Source organism: Oncorhynchus tshawytscha, linkage group LG33, assembly GCF_018296145.1.
Source record: "Oncorhynchus tshawytscha isolate Ot180627B linkage group LG33, Otsh_v2.0, whole genome shotgun sequence".
Lineage (NCBI taxonomy): Eukaryota > Metazoa > Chordata > Actinopteri > Salmoniformes > Salmonidae > Oncorhynchus > Oncorhynchus tshawytscha.
The window spans coordinates 14,755,076-14,773,828 of record NC_056461.1 but is presented as its reverse complement, the minus strand read 5'-3'; the positions used below and the strand labels follow the sequence as shown (position 1 = coordinate 14,773,828).

Below are 18,753 nucleotides of genomic sequence, written 5' to 3'. Positions count from 1 at the left end.
GCCGCATTCAAAACAAATGGAAACTCGGAACTGGGAAATCTGACGTCAGTGCGTTCAAGACAACTATTAGCCCAGACTGGGAAAATACTGTACGTTTTGAAAGGTCATTCAACTCGGAATTCCAAATCGGGAACTTGGCCTCTTTCGAGAGTTACGACCTGAAGATCACTGACGTCATGATTCAACCTTGTTTTTTTCTGAGTTCCTAGTTGTCTTGAAAGCACCATAAATCCAGAGAATGACAGACTTTGATGGCAAAGTTTGCCCACAAAAATCTCATGTGCTTTTCTCTACGAGGAGGGGATACTATATAATGTTGTTGGGTCTGTAACCATGAGGAAGGGATACTATATAATGTTGTTGGGTCTGTTACCATGAGGAAGGGATACTATATAATGTTGTTGGGTCTGTAACCATGAGGAAGGGATACTATATAATGTTGTTGGGTCTGTTGCCATGAGGAAGGGATACTATATAATGTTGTTGGGTCTGTTACCATGAGAAGGGATACTATATAATGTTGTTGGGTGTGTAACCATGAGGAAGGGATACTATATAATGTTGTTGGGTCTGTAACCATGAGGAGGGATACTATATAATGTTGTTGGGTCTGTAACCATGAGGAAGGGATACTATATAATGTTGTTGGGTCTGTTACCATGAGGAAGGGATACTATATAATGTTGTTGGGTCTGTTACCATGACGAGGGATACTATATAATGTTGTTGGGTCTGTAACCATGAGGAAGGGATACTATATAATGTCGTTGGGTCTGTTACCATGAGGAAGGGATACTATATAATGTTGTTGGGTCTAACCATGAGGAAGGGATACTATATAATGTTGTTGGGTCTGTTACCATGACGAGGGATACTATATAATGTTGTTGGGTCTGTAACCATGAGGAAGGGATACTATATAATGTTGTTGGGTCTGTTACCATGAGGAAGGGATACTGTATAATGTTGTTGGGTCTGTAACCATGAGGAAGGGATACTATATAATGTTGTTGGGTCTGTTACCATGACGAGGATACTATATAATGTTGTTGGGTCTGTAACCATGAGGAAGGGATACTATATAATGTTGTTGGGTCTGTTACCATGAGGAAGGGATACTGTATAATGTTGTTGGGTCTGTAACCATGAGGAAGGGATACTATATAATGTTGTTGGGTCTGTAACCATGAGGAAGGGATACTATATAATGTTGTTGGGTCTGTAACCATGAGGAAGGGATACTATATAATGTTGTTGGGTCTGTAACCATGAGGAAGGGATACTATATAATGTTGTTGGGTCTGTAACCATGAGGAGGGATACTATATAATGTTGTTGGGTCTGTAACCATGAGGAGGGGATACTATATAATGTTGTTGGGTCTGTAACCATGAGGAAGGGATACTATATAATGTTGTTGGGTCTGTAACCATGAGGAGGGATACTATATAATGTTGTTGGGTCTGTAACCATGAGGAAGGGATACTATATAATGTTGTTGGGTCTGTAACCATGAGGAGGGATACTATATAATGTTGTTGGGTCTGTAACCATGAGGAGGGGATACTATATAATGTTGTTGGGTCTGTAACCATGAGGAAGGGATACTATATAATGTTGTTGGGTCTGTAACCATGAGGAAGGGATACTATATAATGTTGTTGGGTCTGTAACCATGAGGAAGGGATACTATATAATGTTGTTGGGTCTGTAACCATGAGGAGGGGATACTATATAATGTTGTTGGGTCTGTAACCATGAGGAAGGGATACTATATAATGTTGTTGGGTCTGTAACCATGAGGAGGGATACTATATAATGTTGTTGGGTCTGTAACCATGAGGAAGGGATACTATATAATGTTGTTGGGTCTGTAACCATGAGGAAGGGATACTATATAATGTTGTTGGGTCTGTAACCATGAGGAGGGATACTATATAATGTTGTTGGGTCTGTAACCATGAGGAAGGGATACTATATAATGTTGTTGGGTCTGTAACCATGAGGAAGGAATGTTGTTGGGGATACTATATAATGTTGTTGGGTCTGTAACCATGAGGAGGGGATACTATATAATGTTGTTGGGTCTGTAACCATGAGGAGGGGATACTATATAATGTTGTTGGGTCTGTAACCATGAGGAAGGGATACTATATAATGTTGTTGGGTCTGTAACCATGAGGAGGGGATACTATATAATGTTGTTGGGTCTGTAACCATGAGGAAGGGATGCTATATAATGTTGTTGGGTCTGTAACCATGAGGAAGGGATACTATATAATGTTGTTGGGTCTGTAACCATGAGGAAGGGATACTATATAATGTTGTTGGGTCTGTAACCATGAGGAAGGGATACTATATAATGTTGTTGGGTCTGTAACCATGAGGAGGGGATACTATATAATGTTGTTGGGTCTGTAACCATGAGGAAGGGATACTATATAATGTTGTTGGGTCTGTAACCATGAGGAAGGGATACTATATAATGTTGTTGGGTCTGTAACCATGAGGAAGGGATACTATATAATGTTGTAGGGACTGTAACCATGAGGAAGGGTTGTATAATGTTGTTGGGTCTGTAACCATTGTTTGCCAGTGAAAGTTCAGTAATAGACCCATGTAATTCCAGTGTATAGTTGAGAGAGTTGTTTTGTTAGCACAATGCGCTATCTGTGCGTCAGTATATAAAAGTGGATCCTCATGATTGGTATTTTCCTTCCTTTTAAGAACACATAGGCCCAGGACGTCACAAGGCCTATTCATTAGCCCCCCCCTAAATAAATTAATATATCAGTCAATATATTTTCTCTGTGATTTCTTTTTTTTCGTCAACCGTTCCATCCCATCTTTAACTTCTTACCGGGGGCGGGCACTTGGACCTGGGGGGGGGAGGGGGCTGCTGTAGAGGAGACAGCTACAGAGGAGGCTGCTGGAGAGGAGACAGCTACAGAGGAGGCTGCTGGAGAGGAGGCTGCTGCATGCCCTAGTGATAGTTAGGTCTACTTGTATCTAACATTTTGGTTAACGTTAGCTACTGCTGTTTCTTGAGACTGCTAGCTAACAGTAAACTGACAGGAAAAGGCTCTGACAGGACAGATTCATGCAGATTGGCTACGATGTGAATTTGTGGTAAGTTAGAACACACAGAGAGAGAGAGAGAGAGTATTCACTACTATTAACTTTGGTCATAATCAAAGCTTTGTTAACAAATACGTGTTTATGTGAGGCTGCCTGTAAGTTATCGTGTAACAGACGTTGGGAGCTAGCTAACGGTAACGGTGTCTTTTAAACTCGACATAAGTTATGTGGCGATGATATCTAGCTAACGTTGTATTTAATGTAGTTTTGCTATCTGTGCCAGGCTATAAATGAGACAGATGATATCTAATTAACATTATATTTAATGTAGTCTTGCTATCTGTGCCAGGCTATAAATGAGACAGATGATATCTAATTAACATTATATTTAATGTAGTTTTGCTATCTGTGCCAGGCTATAAATGAGACAGATGATATCTAATTAACATTGTATTTAATGTAGTCTTGCTATCTGTGCCAGGCTATAAATGAGACAGATGATATCTAATTAACATTGTATTTAATGTAGTCTTGCTATCTGTGCCAGGCTATAAATGAGACAGATGATATCTAATTAACATTGTATTAAATGTAGTCTTGCTATCTGTGCCAGGCTATGAATGAGACAGATGACATAACATCATGCACAAACCCTTTCATACTAAATTGCTTTCATTCAGTAGGCCATTGCAAAACAATTATCAGTAGGTCATGTGTAGAAAAGGTGACATAGTGTTGAACACAATGCCATTGTATTATCCTCAATTTCTCAACTGTATGCTAGCAAACGACTAATGTTAGATGGATATACGGACATTCTTCAAGAGAGGCAGAGCCAGCAGCTCTGCCGAAGGCCAATCCGGTGAGAAATTAAGATTGTACCAGTTCAAACAGACAAATTAATACGTAAAACTGATTCATCGCCTATTAAGCCTTGAGTTATTGTAAATATGAGTTTAATAACAATACATGTCAAGCCCCACAGACAAAAGGGACAACAAACAAATCCAGAGAAGGAGGGACAACAAACAGATCCAGAGAGGGACAACAAACAGATCCAGAGAGAGAGGGACAACAAACAGATCCAGAGAGGGAGGGACAACAAACAGATCCAGAGAAGGAGGGACAACAAACAGATCCAGAGAAGGAGGGACAACAAACAGATCCAGAGAGGGACAACAAACAGATCCAGAGAAGGAGGGACAACAAACAGATCCAGAGAAGGAGGGACAACAAACAGATCCAGAGAGGGACAACAAACAGATCCAGAGAAGGAGGGACAACAAACAGATCCAGAGAAGGAGGGACAATAAACAGATCCAGAGAGGGACAACAAACAGATCCAGAGAGGGACAACAAACAGATCCAGAGAAGGAGGGACAACAAACAGATCCAGAGAGGGACAACAAACAGATCCAGAGAGGGAGGGACAACAAACAGATCCAGAGAGGGAGGGACAACAAACAGATCCAGAGAGGGAGGGACAACAAACAGATCCAGAGAGGGAGGGACAACAAACAGATCCAGACAGGGAGGGACAACAAACAGATCCGGATAGAGAGGAACAACAAACAGATCCAGAGAGGGAGGGACAACAAACAGATCGAGAGAGGTTGGGACAACAAACAGATTCAGAGAGAGAGGGACAACAAACAGATTCAGAGAGGGAGGGACAGCAAACAGATCCAGACAGGGAGGGACAACAAACAGATCCGGATAGAGAGGGACAACAAACAGATCCAGAGAGAGAGGAACAACAAACAGATCCAGACAGGGAGGGACAACAAACAGATCCAGAGAGTGAGGGACAGCAAACAGATCCAGACAGGGAGGGACAACAAACAGATCCAGATAGAGAGGGACAACAAACAGATCCAGAGAGGGACAACAAACAGATCCAGAGAGGGAGGGACAGCAAACAGATCCAGAGAGAGAGGGACAACAAACAGATCCGGATAGAGAGGGACAACAAACAGATCCAGAGAGGGAGGGACAACAAACAGATCCAGAGAGAGAGGGACAACAAACAGATCCAGACAGGGAGGGACAACAAACAGATCCGGAGAGAGAGGGACAACAAACAGATCCAGAGAGAGAGGAACAACAAACAGATCCAGAGAGAGAGGGCAACAAACAGATCCAGAGAGGAGGGACAGCAAACAGATCCAGAGAGAGAGGGACAACAAACAGATCCAGACAGGGAGGGACAACAAACAGATCCAGAGAGGGACAACAAACAGATCCAGAGAAAGAGGGACAACAAACAGATCCAGAGAAAGAGGGACAACAAACAGATCCAGAGAGGGACAACAAACAGATCCAGAGAAAGAGGGACAACAAACAGATCCAGAGAGAGAGGAACAACAAACAGATCCAGAGAGGGAGGGACAACAAACAGATCCAGAGAGGGAGGGGCAACAAACAGATCCAGAGAGGGAGGGACAACAAACAGATCCAGAGAGGGAGGGACAACAAACAGATCCAGAGAGAGAGGGACAACAAACAGATCCAGATAGAGAGGGACAACAAACAGATCCAGAGAGAGAGGGACAACAAACAGATCCGGATAGAGAGGGACAACAAACAGATCCAGATAGAGAGGGACAACAAACAGATCCAGAGAGGGAGGGACAGCAAACAGATCAGAGAGAGAGGGACAACAAACAGATCCGGATAGAGAGGGACAACAAACAGATCCAGAGAGGGAGGGACAGCAAACAGATCCAGAGAGAGAGGGACAACAAACAGATCCAGACAGGGAGGGACAACAAACAGATCCGGATAGAGAGGGACAACAAACAGATCCAGAGAGAGAGGGAACAACAAACAGATCCAGAGAGAGAGGGACAACAAACAGATCCAGAGAGGGAGGGACAGCAAACAGATCCAGAGAGAGAGGGACAACAAACAGATCCAGACAGGGAGGGACAACAAACAGATCCAGAGAGGGACAACAAACAGATCCAGAGAAAGAGGGACAACAAACAGATCCAGAGAAAGAGGGACAACAAACAGATCCAGAGAGAGAGGAACAACAAACAGATCCAGAGAGGGAGGGACAACAAACAGATTCAGAGAGAGAGGGACAACAAACAGATTCAGAGAGGGAGGGACAGCAAACAGATCCAGAGAGGGAGGGACAACAAACAGATCCAGAGAGAGAGGGACAACAAACAGATCCAGAGAGAGAGGGACAACAAACAGATCCAGACAGGGAGGGACAACAAACAGATCCAGAGAGGGAGGGACAGCAAACAGATCCAGACAGGGAGGGACAACAAACAGATCCGGATAGAGAGGAACAACAAACAGATCCAGAGAGGGAGGGACAACAAACAGATCGAGAGAGGTAGGGACAACAAACAGATTCAGAGAGAGAGGGACAACAAACAGATCCAGAGAGAGAGGGACAACAAACAGATCCAGATAGAGAGGAACAACAAACAGATCCAGAGAGGGAGGGACAACAAACAGATCCAGAGAGGGAGGGACAACCAACAGATCCAGAGAGGGACAACAAACAGATCCAGAGAGAGAGGGACAACAAACAGATCCAGACAGGGAGGGACAACAAACAGATCCGGATAGAGAGGGACAACAAACAGATCCAGAGAGAGAGGAACAACAAACAGATCCAGACAGGGAGGAACAACAAACAGATCCAGAGAAAGAGGGACAACGAACAGATCCAGAAAGAGAGGGACAACAAACAGATCCAGAGAGAGAGGGACAACAAACAGATCCAGAGAGAGAGGGACAACAAACAGATCCAGAGAGAGGGAGAGGGACAACAACAGATCCAGACAGGGAGGGACAACAAACAGATCCAGACAGGGAGGGACAACAAACAGATCCAGACAGGGAGGGACAACAAACAGATCCAGATAGAGAGGGACAACAAACAGATCCAGAGAGAGAGGAACAACAAACAGATCCAGACAGGGAGGGACAACAAACAGATCCAGAGAGTGAGGGACAGCAAACAGATCCAGACAGGGAGGGACAACAAACAGATCCGGATAGAGAGGAACAACAAACAGATCCAGAGAGGGAGGGACAACAAACAGATCCAGAGAGGGAGGGACAACCAACAGATCCAGAGAGGGACAACAAACAGATCCAGAGAGAGAGGGACAACAAACAGATCCAGACAGGGAGGACAACAAACAGATCCAGAGAGAGAGGGACAACAAACAGATCCAGAGAGAGAGGGACAACAAACAGATCCAGAGAGGGAGGGACAACAAACAGATCCAGAGAGAGAGGGAGGGACAACAAACAGATCCAGAGAGAGGGAGAGGGACAACAAACAGATCCAGACAGGGAGGGACAACAAACAGATCCAGAGAGGGAGGGACAACAAACAGATCCAGACAGGGAGGGACAACAAACAGATCCAGAGAGGGAGGGACAACAAACAGATCCAGACAGAGAGGGACAACAAACAGATCCAGACAGGGAGGGACAACAAACAGATCCAGAGAGAGGGAGAGGGACAACAACAGATCCAGACAGGGAGGGACAACAAACAGATCCAGACAGGGAGGGACAACAAACAGATCCAGACAGGGAGGGACAACAAACAGATCCAGACAGGGAGGGACAATAAACAGATCCAGACAGAGAGGGACAACAAACAGATCCAGACAGGGAGGAACAACAAACAAATCCAGACAGAGAGGGACAACAAACAGATCCAGAGAGAGAGGGGGACAACAAACAGATCCAGAGAGAGAGGGACAACAAACAGATCCAGAGAGAGAGGGACAACAAACAGATCCAGACAGGGAGGGACAACAAACAGATCCAGACAGGGAGGGACAACAAACAGATCCAGAGAGAGAGGGACAACAAACAGATCCAGATCCACTGAGTTTGCCAAGCACTACGGTATTGATGTTAAAGCAGAAGAGATGTTGGTGGCCAGAAACTTTCTTGCATGGAAAAGAGAGGCTGGACGTCCTCCCAAAGATATGCTTGCTGTGCATAACCTCCTGGATGATGATACGTTTCCTTCTCTGAAGGAAATCATTCAGGTTTCCCTCACAATCCCTGTGAGTAGCTGCTCCTGTGAAAGGTCCTTTAGTGCACTGCTCCTGTGAAAGGTCCTTTAGTGCACTGCTCCTGTGAAAGGTCCTTTAGTGCACTGCTCCTGTGAAAGGTCCTTTAGTGCGCTGTTCCTGTGAAAGGTCACTGTTTTCCTTTAGTGCACTGCTCCTGTGAAAGGTCCTTTAGTGCACTGCTCCTGTGAAAGGTCCTTTCAGTGCACTGCTCCTGTGAAAGGTCCTTTAGTGCACTGCTCCTGTGAAAGGTCCTTTAGTGCACTGCTCCTGTGAAAGGTCCTTCAGTGCACTGCTCCTGTGAAAGGTCCTTTAGTGCACTGCGCCGGCTGCACTCCTGGTTGCGTAAGACAATGGGTCAGAAAAGACTTGCACGTCTTGCAGCCATGTCCATTGAGGCTGAAGTGATTGGGCCACGAAGCCATAATAGTGTTATTGACCGCTTTGCCACCTTTAACAATAGGAGGTGCACTTTGATGTGTCCACCCACAAAATAAGCATCAAAAGAGAGAAGCAGGAGGAGAAGTTCTGTAATATAGGTTGTAATATTTGTTTGGGATCTTAGTTTTTAGCTAATTAGTTAATTTAGTTTTTCCCCATTGTGGATGATACTATTTAAGATGTTCCATGTGTCTGAATGATTGAGTTAAATTTAAGCAACAAATTTGAAAAAAAATTGTATATATAATATGCATGTCTTCACATTTCTCTCTCTCTCTCTCTCTCTCTCTCTCTCTCTCTCTTTCCCTTCTCTCTCTCTCTCTCTCTCTCTCTCTCTCTCTCTCTCCCTCTCTCTCAATAAGTATTTTGGCTAGATTGTACAACCATTTTTGTGCCTTTTGTTGGTGTTGGATGGATAGGGAAAGAGTGGACTTTGTGTGTGTTATGCTGCTTATCGTTATCTTAAAAGGTCCAAAGCTTGTGCTAACAAACTTGCCAATGTTTCAAGTTCCTTGCAGACAGGCCATGCATAGCCAATGTGATTTATTTTTATCAGGATATTTTCTAACTGCAGGCTGCACTGTTTTCATTTGTTGGCTTTATGTATGTAGGCTATTTTTTACATAGTTGCCAATGGCAATATTGTGAGGATCCAGAATATTTTATACAACTTGGTCCAGCCCAAAGCTTGTGCTAACAAACTTGCCACGCCGTATAAAATATTCTGGACCCTCAGAATTTCCCATGCCAGTGAGCTCGGAACAGACACAGCAGTAGGCTATTTGCGTAAGGGATAAGAAGCAATCAGGTTGGCCTATTTTTATGTTTCCCCTGGATCAGAGCATGGCATCCCCCCCCCCCTTTCAGGTGGTGTGGTTACGGAAATGGAGAGAGCTGGAAAGATGTTTTAAATAGGCCACCTCGAGGAACTATTATCATTCTCAATGGATGTAAAAACAGACTTTGTTTACTTGCTGTTTTGAGGTGAAGAAGAAATTGCTTTGAGAAGCTCCACAGCTCATTAGTGGTGGTGAGTTAAGACAATCTGAAATACTATGGGGACATTGTATAAGCCGACATTTGCGCGCAGGCCAGGTAGCCTGGGCCGACTTCTATGAGTAATCAGGTGTGCATCCTTACAAAACACAATGACTAAATTGACAAAACTCATAAATGGAATGAAATGAACCAAAACTTGTTCCTCTCAAGTGTAGACTAAGTTGTGCGCTTTGCAAACAACGTGTCCACTATTGACAATGAGAACGGTAAAATACTGTAATGATAACAATACTGTATATTGAACGCATGAACAGAAATTCTGGTAACCAAACAAACATTGTAGATTAGAAATTAGGGGAATTAACGGGAAATGTACTACTGGTGAGCCAACCCTGTGGCCTCAGCAATGGATTAGTCCACTGAGACAGGCATCAATCAAGACGTTTTGCATCTGGCTGACAAAAACATTCTCTGTGGACCAAACAATCGACCAGTCGACTGAATGGGGTCAGCCCTAGAGTTACCTCTTACCCCATCCTCTAAGCTTCCACCACAGTCTTACAGGAGGTAACGTTCAGGACTAACACACACACACATACAGTGACTGCATGCATGATGGAGCGTGTGGTTCTTCCCTGTGGTGTTTTGAACATAGCCCTTCCACCCTGATTGCAGAATTGTTTTTTGAGACACCCATCCTGTTGACCACTGCCGGGCACGGCAGGGTGATGTTGGGGTATACAGAAGAGGAGGGAGGGAGGAAGGGAGGTAGGCTAAGAAGGCTAATGTGTGGTGAGAGCTTTGGTGCCTACTGCAGTGGCTGCTATGCATCACCTTACGAATGATCTATGGTTGATATCCTTGTCTAACTGTCTGTCTCTTCATCTGCACCTCTCTCTCTATCTCTCTATCTCTTTCTCTAATTAATCTACCCTCTGTTCACTCATATTCACTTTCATGACTGGAGGGGTTAAAGACAGGGCAGTACAGGAGGGGTGACTGTCCCAGGGTTGTCACACGGGAGACGTTCAGTGGGTTCTTCCCTCCTGCTCTCTGTGTCCATATCTTCCCCCTCCTTCCCTCCCTTCTTCACTTTTCCCTTTCTCACTCCATCTCTCTCTTTTTTCTGTTACTATGGATCTCCCACTGGTCCCGTATGTTCACCTCTTCTGGGCTTGTGGTTTGTGATTCATGTCTGTCTGCGGTAGTTTGTCCATCTCTCTGTGTGACTGTCTAACCATGCTTGACCGCCTCTGACCATATCTGACCATGCTTGACCGCCTCTGACCATATCTGACCATATCTGACCATGCTTGACTGCCTCCGACTGTGTGACTGACCGCTGTCTCTTAGTCTGTGGCCAAATATGGGTTTACAACATGCTCCTCTGTTTATTCATCCATCCTGTTTCTGTGTGTGTGTGTGTCTATGTTATTTGTTTCTCCACTTAAAAGACCCAAACAGACTTCTCCATAGCTAAGAGTTTCTGCACTGTGGTCATGTTCCCCACTCCAAATTCCATTCCTATTCAATGTTGGGAATATTGAGTCAGGCAGTGAGAGGGCAGCCATTACTTAGGGGTCTTAGAATGGGGGTCACATCATTGGGGATGGGAGAGGGTATACCCGACATGCCTGGTGCCCAAATTTATGACGCATGTTGTGCAGCGAGAGTCGAGGGGAGACGTATGGATTATGTTCAGTCAGTCGTCCTGATAATCCCCTCCCAGCTAGCTAGTTTATAGACGTGGCTAGAAACAACTTGGAACAAATTGATTACTTTAGCTACCACTTGGGACGTGTACATCTATCTGCTGGGAAGCAACTGCTGCCCAGTGGGAAGCAACTCACGTTGGCAAGCACTTGCCTCTTCGCCCGACCATGTTGCTTCGGTCCGAGAGACCTGTATGATCACACAGCAGTCTGAATGACCCTTCGACCTACTCAAGGACCTGAACTCAAAGCTAACGCGATCAATAGACCACACACAGAGGTACAACTATAATCAACTAGAGACAAACTAAACCACTCATCTGTCCAGTCAGTGTTCTGATTATAGCAGTATATCATGAAGCTGTAGCCCCACTGTTGTATTACCTGTCCACAATAGGTTGTTGTGTATGTTGGGATACTTATATACACTGAAAAAATTTATAAATGCAACATGCAACATTTTCAAACATTTGACTGAGTTACAGTTCATATAAGGAAATCTGTCAATTGAAATACATTCATTCGGCCCTAATCTATGGATTTCACATGACTGGGAATACTGACATGCATCTTTTGGCCACAGATACCTTTTTTAAAAAGGTAGGGGCGCGGATCAGAAAAACAGTCAGTTACTGGTGTGACTGCGATTTGCCTCATGCAGCGCGACACATCTCCTTCCCATAGAGTTGATCAGGCTGTTGATTGTGGCCTGTGGAAAGTTGTCCCACTAATCTTCCATGGCTGTGCGACTGACAACGCCATACACGCTTGTATCTGCCTGGTACAGTTGAAACCAGGATTCATCCATGAAGAGCACACTTTTCCCATGTGCCAGTGGCCATCGAAGGTGAGCTTTTGCCCACTGAAGTCAGTTCCGACGCCGAACTGCAGACAGGTCAAGTCCCTGGTGAGGACGTCGACCACACAGATGAGCTTCCCAGAGCTGGGTTTCTGACAGTTTGTGCAGAAATTGTGCAAACCCACAGTTTCATCAGCTGTCCGGGTGGCTGCTCTCAGATGATCCCGCAGGTGAAGAAGCCGAATGTGGAGGTCCTGGGCTGGTGTGGTTACAGGCGGGTTGGATGTACTGCCAAATTCTCTAAGATGACGTTGGAGGTGGCTTATGGTAGAGAAATGAACATTACATTCTCTGGCAACAGTTCTGGTGGATATTCCTGCAGTCAGCATGCCAATTGCACTCTCCCTCAAAACTTGAGACATCTGTGGCATTGTTGTGTGACAAAACGGCACATTTTAGAGTGGCCTTTTATTGTCCCCAGTACAAGGTGCACCTGTGTAATGATCATGCTGTTTAATCAGCGTCTTGATATGCCACACCTGTCAGGTGGATGGATTATCTTGGCAAAGGAGAAATGCTCACTAACAGGGACGTAACGTTTGAGAGAAATAAGCTTTTTTGTGCATATTTCCAGGATATTTTATTTCAGCCCATGAAACATCAAACTGACATTTTACATGTTGCGTTTATATTTTTGTTTAGTGTAGTTTAAAGAGCCATAATAGCTGCGGCGTGGTCTTATATGTACTGTGAGGTGCAATCGGTCTCTCTGCTCCAGAACTCGTACCTCTCCTTTTCAAAGCCTCCTCTTTCATCATCTCGTCTCTTATGAGACACATTCCTTATTTTCTGTCATTATCAATTCATTTATTAATTACAGAATTATATTTCTATTGGGGATGTTAATACATGACATCAAGACATTTCTTTCCACCCGTAATTAGAACATAAAGTGTGTGTCGACACACACATACACACACTTTCAGTCTCTACTAAACTGATGGTTGTTCCCATGCTACAATGAGGGTGTGTTTTATGTTCATGTTAGTAATTATCATTAAAGGATTAAAGGCCCACAGCTAAATGAATGAAGAGGAGAAACAAACAGCCTATCATATCAACTGTTCTGATTGGGTTTAGCTAGCCTTTCCCTGTGGACGCACACACACACGCACACACACACACACACACACACACACGCTACATAAATCCAATTATTAACAGACTCGCGTCCCCCACATATTGCACCAACACACACGCATTACCACCCGACACACATTTGACAGGCGCTTATCAGGCTTTTGTTTAATGAAGTTGCACTCGCGTGCCTAAACATCTGTCTCCTATGCTCCTGCTCTAATTTTGCTGTTCATCTGAATCCTAACTCATCTTCAGCACTTCAGCTCTGAGCACCAGAGATATAACACACACATCTAAATGTACACAGACAGACAAGACACTCACGGGAGATATGAAAAGTCTGCGGGAGGTCTATCTCCCGCTAGACATTATCAAACCGATCAGTGTGTGTGTGTGTGTGTGTGTGTGTGTGTGTGTGTGTGTGTGTGTGTGTGTGTGTGTGTGTGTGTGTGCGTGCGTGTGCATGTACATGTACACATCAGCGTTTGTGCATGCACGTTAGTGACTGTGTGTGTTTTTTTTATGTTACTGTGCGTGTGTGTGTGTGTGTGCACGTGACAGTGGCAAGTGAATTGATGCTCTCTGTGTGTAGGTAAGATTAGCAGCAGATTAATCCTCCAGTATCCCATAATCCCTTGCTGATAGATGGCTGCAGATGTTGTGTGATTACAGACCTGCTGAGCTTGTGCAGAACGGACTACTATTTATAGTGAGGCGACAGTATGTAATCAAACTCACAGTGAATATATTGCTTCCCAATATACACTCCAGCCACTCCTTCAACGACGGTTTTACATGACATATGTATGCCAACTTTGGATCTGATTTAGTATCTTGTTATTCTGGGCTCACTGTTGTGTGTTGCTGTAGTTTCTGCGTGGTTTGTGATGCTTGACTTCATAGAATCCTTTGCATGTCAGAAGCTGTTATTGGTGGGATTTGGGAGGGAGGCTGGCTCTGCTGTGTCTTTGAGCTGAACGCAAAGGGAGAATCACTAGAGAATCCCTACTGCCCAACAGTAGTTCATAGAGGAAGGTGGAAACACCAAACGCCCTTAGTAACCCTTTGAGGGGGGTGGAGTGCATGTGTTCGACTTGGTAGAACATTTTCACTGATTCACAAAGAGTGGCTGATTTAATAGGCCTGTAAAAGTCCACAATAGGAAGTTGAGAATAACGTCCCCGAAAACTCACACCCTAAGAGGAAGAGGGAGGGAGGGAGGTCAATCCAGCTGACCATAGCCCATACCTGTTTATTTCTGCTTGGCAAAGTCCATCATAATAAAACAGATACAGTAGATGAGGAAGGTCAGATCAGGGTCACGTGTGTGTGTGTGTGTCTAAGCGTTCAGCGTGTCCTCAGCTGAGAGGGCATTTGATTATTGTAACCAATCAGAAGGGTGCAGGTGAGATGAGGTGGTTGCTATGGATACATCTCCCCCGGGCTGTGACACAGGTGTGCTGGCAGGTGGGCCTGCTGGTCCACGTAGTGGGTACACTCAACTGTAATCCTGAGGGCTTTGCTGTATATCAAGAGGCTAGTGTGTGTGGGCTAGTGTGTGTGTGTGTGTGTGGGTGTGTGTGTGTGTGTGTGTGTGTGTGTGTGTGTGTGTGTGTGTGTGTGTTAGAGGTCGACCAATTCATCGGAATGGCCGATTAATTATGGCCGATTTCAAGTTTTCATAACAATCGGTAATTGCCATATTTGGACACCGATCATGGCCGATTACATTGCACTCCACGAGGAGACTGTGTGGCAGGCTGACTACCTGTTATGCGAGTGCAGCAAGGAGCCAAGGTAAAGTGCTAGCTAGCATTAAACTTATCTTATAAAAAACAATCAATCTTAACATAATCACTAGTTAACTACACATGGTTGATGATATTACTAGTTTATCTAGCTTGTCCTGCATTGCATATAATCGATGCGGTGCCTGTTAATTTATCATTGAATCACAGCCTACTTCGCCAAACGGGTGATTTAACAAGCGCATTCGCGAAAAAAGCACTGTCGTTGCACCAATGTGTACCTAACCATAAACATCAAAGCCTTTCTTAAAATCAATACACAAGTATATATTTTTAAACTTGCATATTTAGTTAAAAGAAATCCAGGTTAGCAGGCAATATTAAACTAGGGAAATTGTGTCACTTCTCTTGCTTTCATTGCACGCAGAGTCAGGGTATAGGCAGCAGTTTGGGCCACCTGGCTCGTTGCGAACTAATTTGCCAGAATTTTACGTAATTATGACATAACATTGAAGGTTGTACAATGTAACAGGAGTATTTAGACTTATGGATGCCACACGTTAGATAAATACGGAACGGAAAGAATTAAACATTTTATTTTCAAAATGATAGTTTCCGGATTTGACCATATTAATGACCTAAGGCTCGTATTTAAAACAGATACTTCTCGTATTTCTGTGTGTTATTATATTATAATTAAGTCTATGATTTGATATTTGATAGAGCTTTCTGACTGAGCGGTGGTAGGCAGCAGCAAGGCTCATAAGCATTCATTCAAACAGCACTTTTGTGCATTTGCCAGCAGCTCTTCTCAATGCTTCAAGCATTGAGCTGTTTATGACTTCGAGCCTATCAACTCCTGAGATTAGGCTGGTGTAACCGATGTGAAATGGCTAGCTAGTTAGCGGGGTGCGCGCTAATAGCGTTTCAAACGTCACTCGCTCTGAGAATTGGAGTAGTGGAGCGATGGGTAACGATGCTTCGAGGATGGCTGTTGTCGATATGTTCCTGGTTCGAGCAGGTAGCGGTGAGGAGAGGGACGGAAGCTATACTGTTACACTGGCAATACTAAAGTGCCTATAAGAACATCCAATGGTCAAAGGTATGTGAAATACAAATGGTATAGAGAGAAATAGTCCTATAATTCCTATAATAACCTTAACCTAAAACTTCTTACCTGGGAATATTGAAGACTCGTGTTAAAAGGAACCACCAGCTTTCATATTTTCTCATGTTCTGAGCTTAAACGTTAGCTTTTTTACATGGCACATATTGCACTTTTACTTTCTTCTCCAACACTTTGTTTTTGCATTATTTAAACCAAATTGAACATGCTTTCATTATTTATTTGAGGCTAAATTGATTGTATTGATGTATTATATTAAGTTAAAATAAGTGTTCATTCAGTATTGTTGTAATTGTCATTATTACAAATAAATAAATCATCAGATTAATCGGTATCGGCATTTTTTTTGGGGTCATCCAATAATCGGCATCGGTATAGGCGCTGAAAAATCATAATCGGTCGACCTATAGTGTGTGTGTGTGTGTTTCTGTGCCTGGAAGGGGAATGTGATCAGTGTATTAACACACACCAGACTTAGACAGGATTACCAGCAGATTAAATAGAGAGGTGTGTGGACCTGGAGGCACTGAAGCAACATCTGTAGATCAGGTATGTGTGGTGGTTTATAAGCTACTTGTGTGTGTGGGAAATAGGATGGACTGTTTGGAGATTTCAGGGCTCAGGGAGAGTAGCTTTGCTCTCTTTCTCCCTCTCTCTCACCCTCTCTCTTTCTCTATCTCTATGTCTGTCTGTCTCATCATCTTACTCTCTGTACCTATTAGGTCGACAGCCCATAGATGCTGTAGAGGATAAATGAGAATGATTGAGTGAGTGCAATCAGTGTGTGTATGTGTGTGTATTCTGCTGAAAGAGCAGTAATTGCCTGTTTATATGATGCACACTGTAGGGAGCAGGAATGAACTGCATTATAATGAAGCTGCTTTCACAGCCAGGTGACAGGTCACCCATCACACTGAGGTGTGTGTGTGTGTATAGGGACATCTCTTCCCCCTCTCCTACTGAAGGTAAGGTATAATGGACTGTCTGCGGTAGTTCGTTACGCTAACAAGCACGCAGCTCTCACCCATTGCCCAGGTGACAGAAAAGGCTATGATTTGTCCACAACACGCAGCACAAACAGGAAACGATGAACTGGGTTAGATACAAAGATACAGGAAGTGGGTGTGTCTGCAGTTGGCTTACTCCCCCCCCCCATCCCCATCCCCTCTCTCAATCTGCTGACGTTGTTGATCATCTTTGTCCTGATTTCCTACAGTACTGTCTTTGTCCTACAGTCATACGGCATTACATATCCACTCCTTTTAGATCAGTGAGGATGATGAAACATAGAACAGAGACTAGTAAGGCTCTCAAACGTATTGTTGTTCACCCACACCCACTCTTCTGTTCAATCTCATGTAGTTATTTAGTGGGCTCTTTCATCCAGTAATTTGAGAGGTATTGTCTGGCTGCTTTGTTGTGTGGGCTGTTGGTTGTATGTATAGGGACCTGGCTTTGTAGTTTAGCTGTGGTAGTTCCCTTTGGCCCTACAGAATATAGCTTTATGGTCATTTATTCTATGTGAATGCTGTTGTAGTTAACATTATTAGACCCACTCTCTTATTGGTTGTTGTTTAAGTTGTAACAATGTGATTGGTTGTTGTTGCTGTTGTTCCAGTGTGATTGGGCATTGCTAACGGTCCTCTCTCTGTTCCTTCTAACAGTCATGCGGAGGAACCAGTTTGCGGCGGACATGTGCTGTAGGAAAGGCTCCCGCAACGCACTGCAGGAACTCTACAACCCCACACAGGTAGAAACCATCTCTCACTCTCACTCTCACTCTCACTCTCACTCTCACTCTCACTCTCACTCTCTCTCTCTCTCTCTCTCTCTCTCTCTGTGTAAATATAGACCCCGCTGTATTAGGCCTGACTCAGAGACACATTTGAAAGGCCGTGACCCTGGCTGTTTTTAGCCTTGTCCTCCCTTTCCCTCCAAATGTGTGTGTGTATAAATGTGTGTGCAGGTGTATGTGTGTGTCACTAAGCCTGGGTCCCTGCTACTCTGTCGTTATTCATTTATTACGTCTGTATGACAACGCCCGCTGCATGATGGACGAGCGCCATGGAAACCTATATTCCATTACCGTGGCGATAGTCCCCTTCCGGAGGATGGCTTTATTTAGCGTAACGGTCGATTGCATAGTTAGTATTACACATTTCACTTCTTTTAAGTCTTTTTCAGAGCACTGCATTCTCCCTTTAAGTACAATAAGCTCTGCTTACATCTGCTTACATTACTGTAACCACAAAACAAATGGTGAAGTATTATATATAATGTGGGGGAGAGGAGTGAATGGTGTGTCTGAGGTGTTTTGAGCAGAGTTGGTTGAAGAGACCTTGCTGCGTTTGCTTGTCAGGCTACTGTGGTTCTTTCTGTATTTTTCCAGATGCAGAAATGGCTGTGTATCCAATAGCATTGCGATAATAGAGTTGTTTTCTCACGTGTGGTTGTCATCCTCAGTGTATCACTCATACTGCAGTCTCTCAGAACAGCCAGCAAACTTCTGTTGGTGATACTATCACAATGATGGATAGGCTAGTTACTCCTTCACTCCTCTGCAATAATTATCTCTCTATCTGTTGTTTACAATGGTTTTGTATTTCTCTGTGTCTATATACACTGAGTATATTGGACCAAACATTAGGAA

At 44.0% G+C, this 18,753-nt stretch overlaps 1 protein-coding gene across 2 annotated transcripts in view; it reads left to right on the top strand.

The window, feature by feature from the left end:
• LOC112235801 (carbohydrate sulfotransferase 11-like) overlaps nt 1–18,753 on the top strand; it is a 90,255-nt gene that overhangs the window by 25,271 nt on the left and 46,231 nt on the right. For both annotated transcript variants that reach the window (XM_042311103.1, XM_042311102.1), the window contains exon 2: nt 17,768–17,853. In XM_042311103.1, the coding sequence (XP_042167037.1) occupies nt 17,768–17,853 (86 nt within the window). The remainder of the gene's footprint in view (nt 1–17,767; nt 17,854–18,753) is intronic.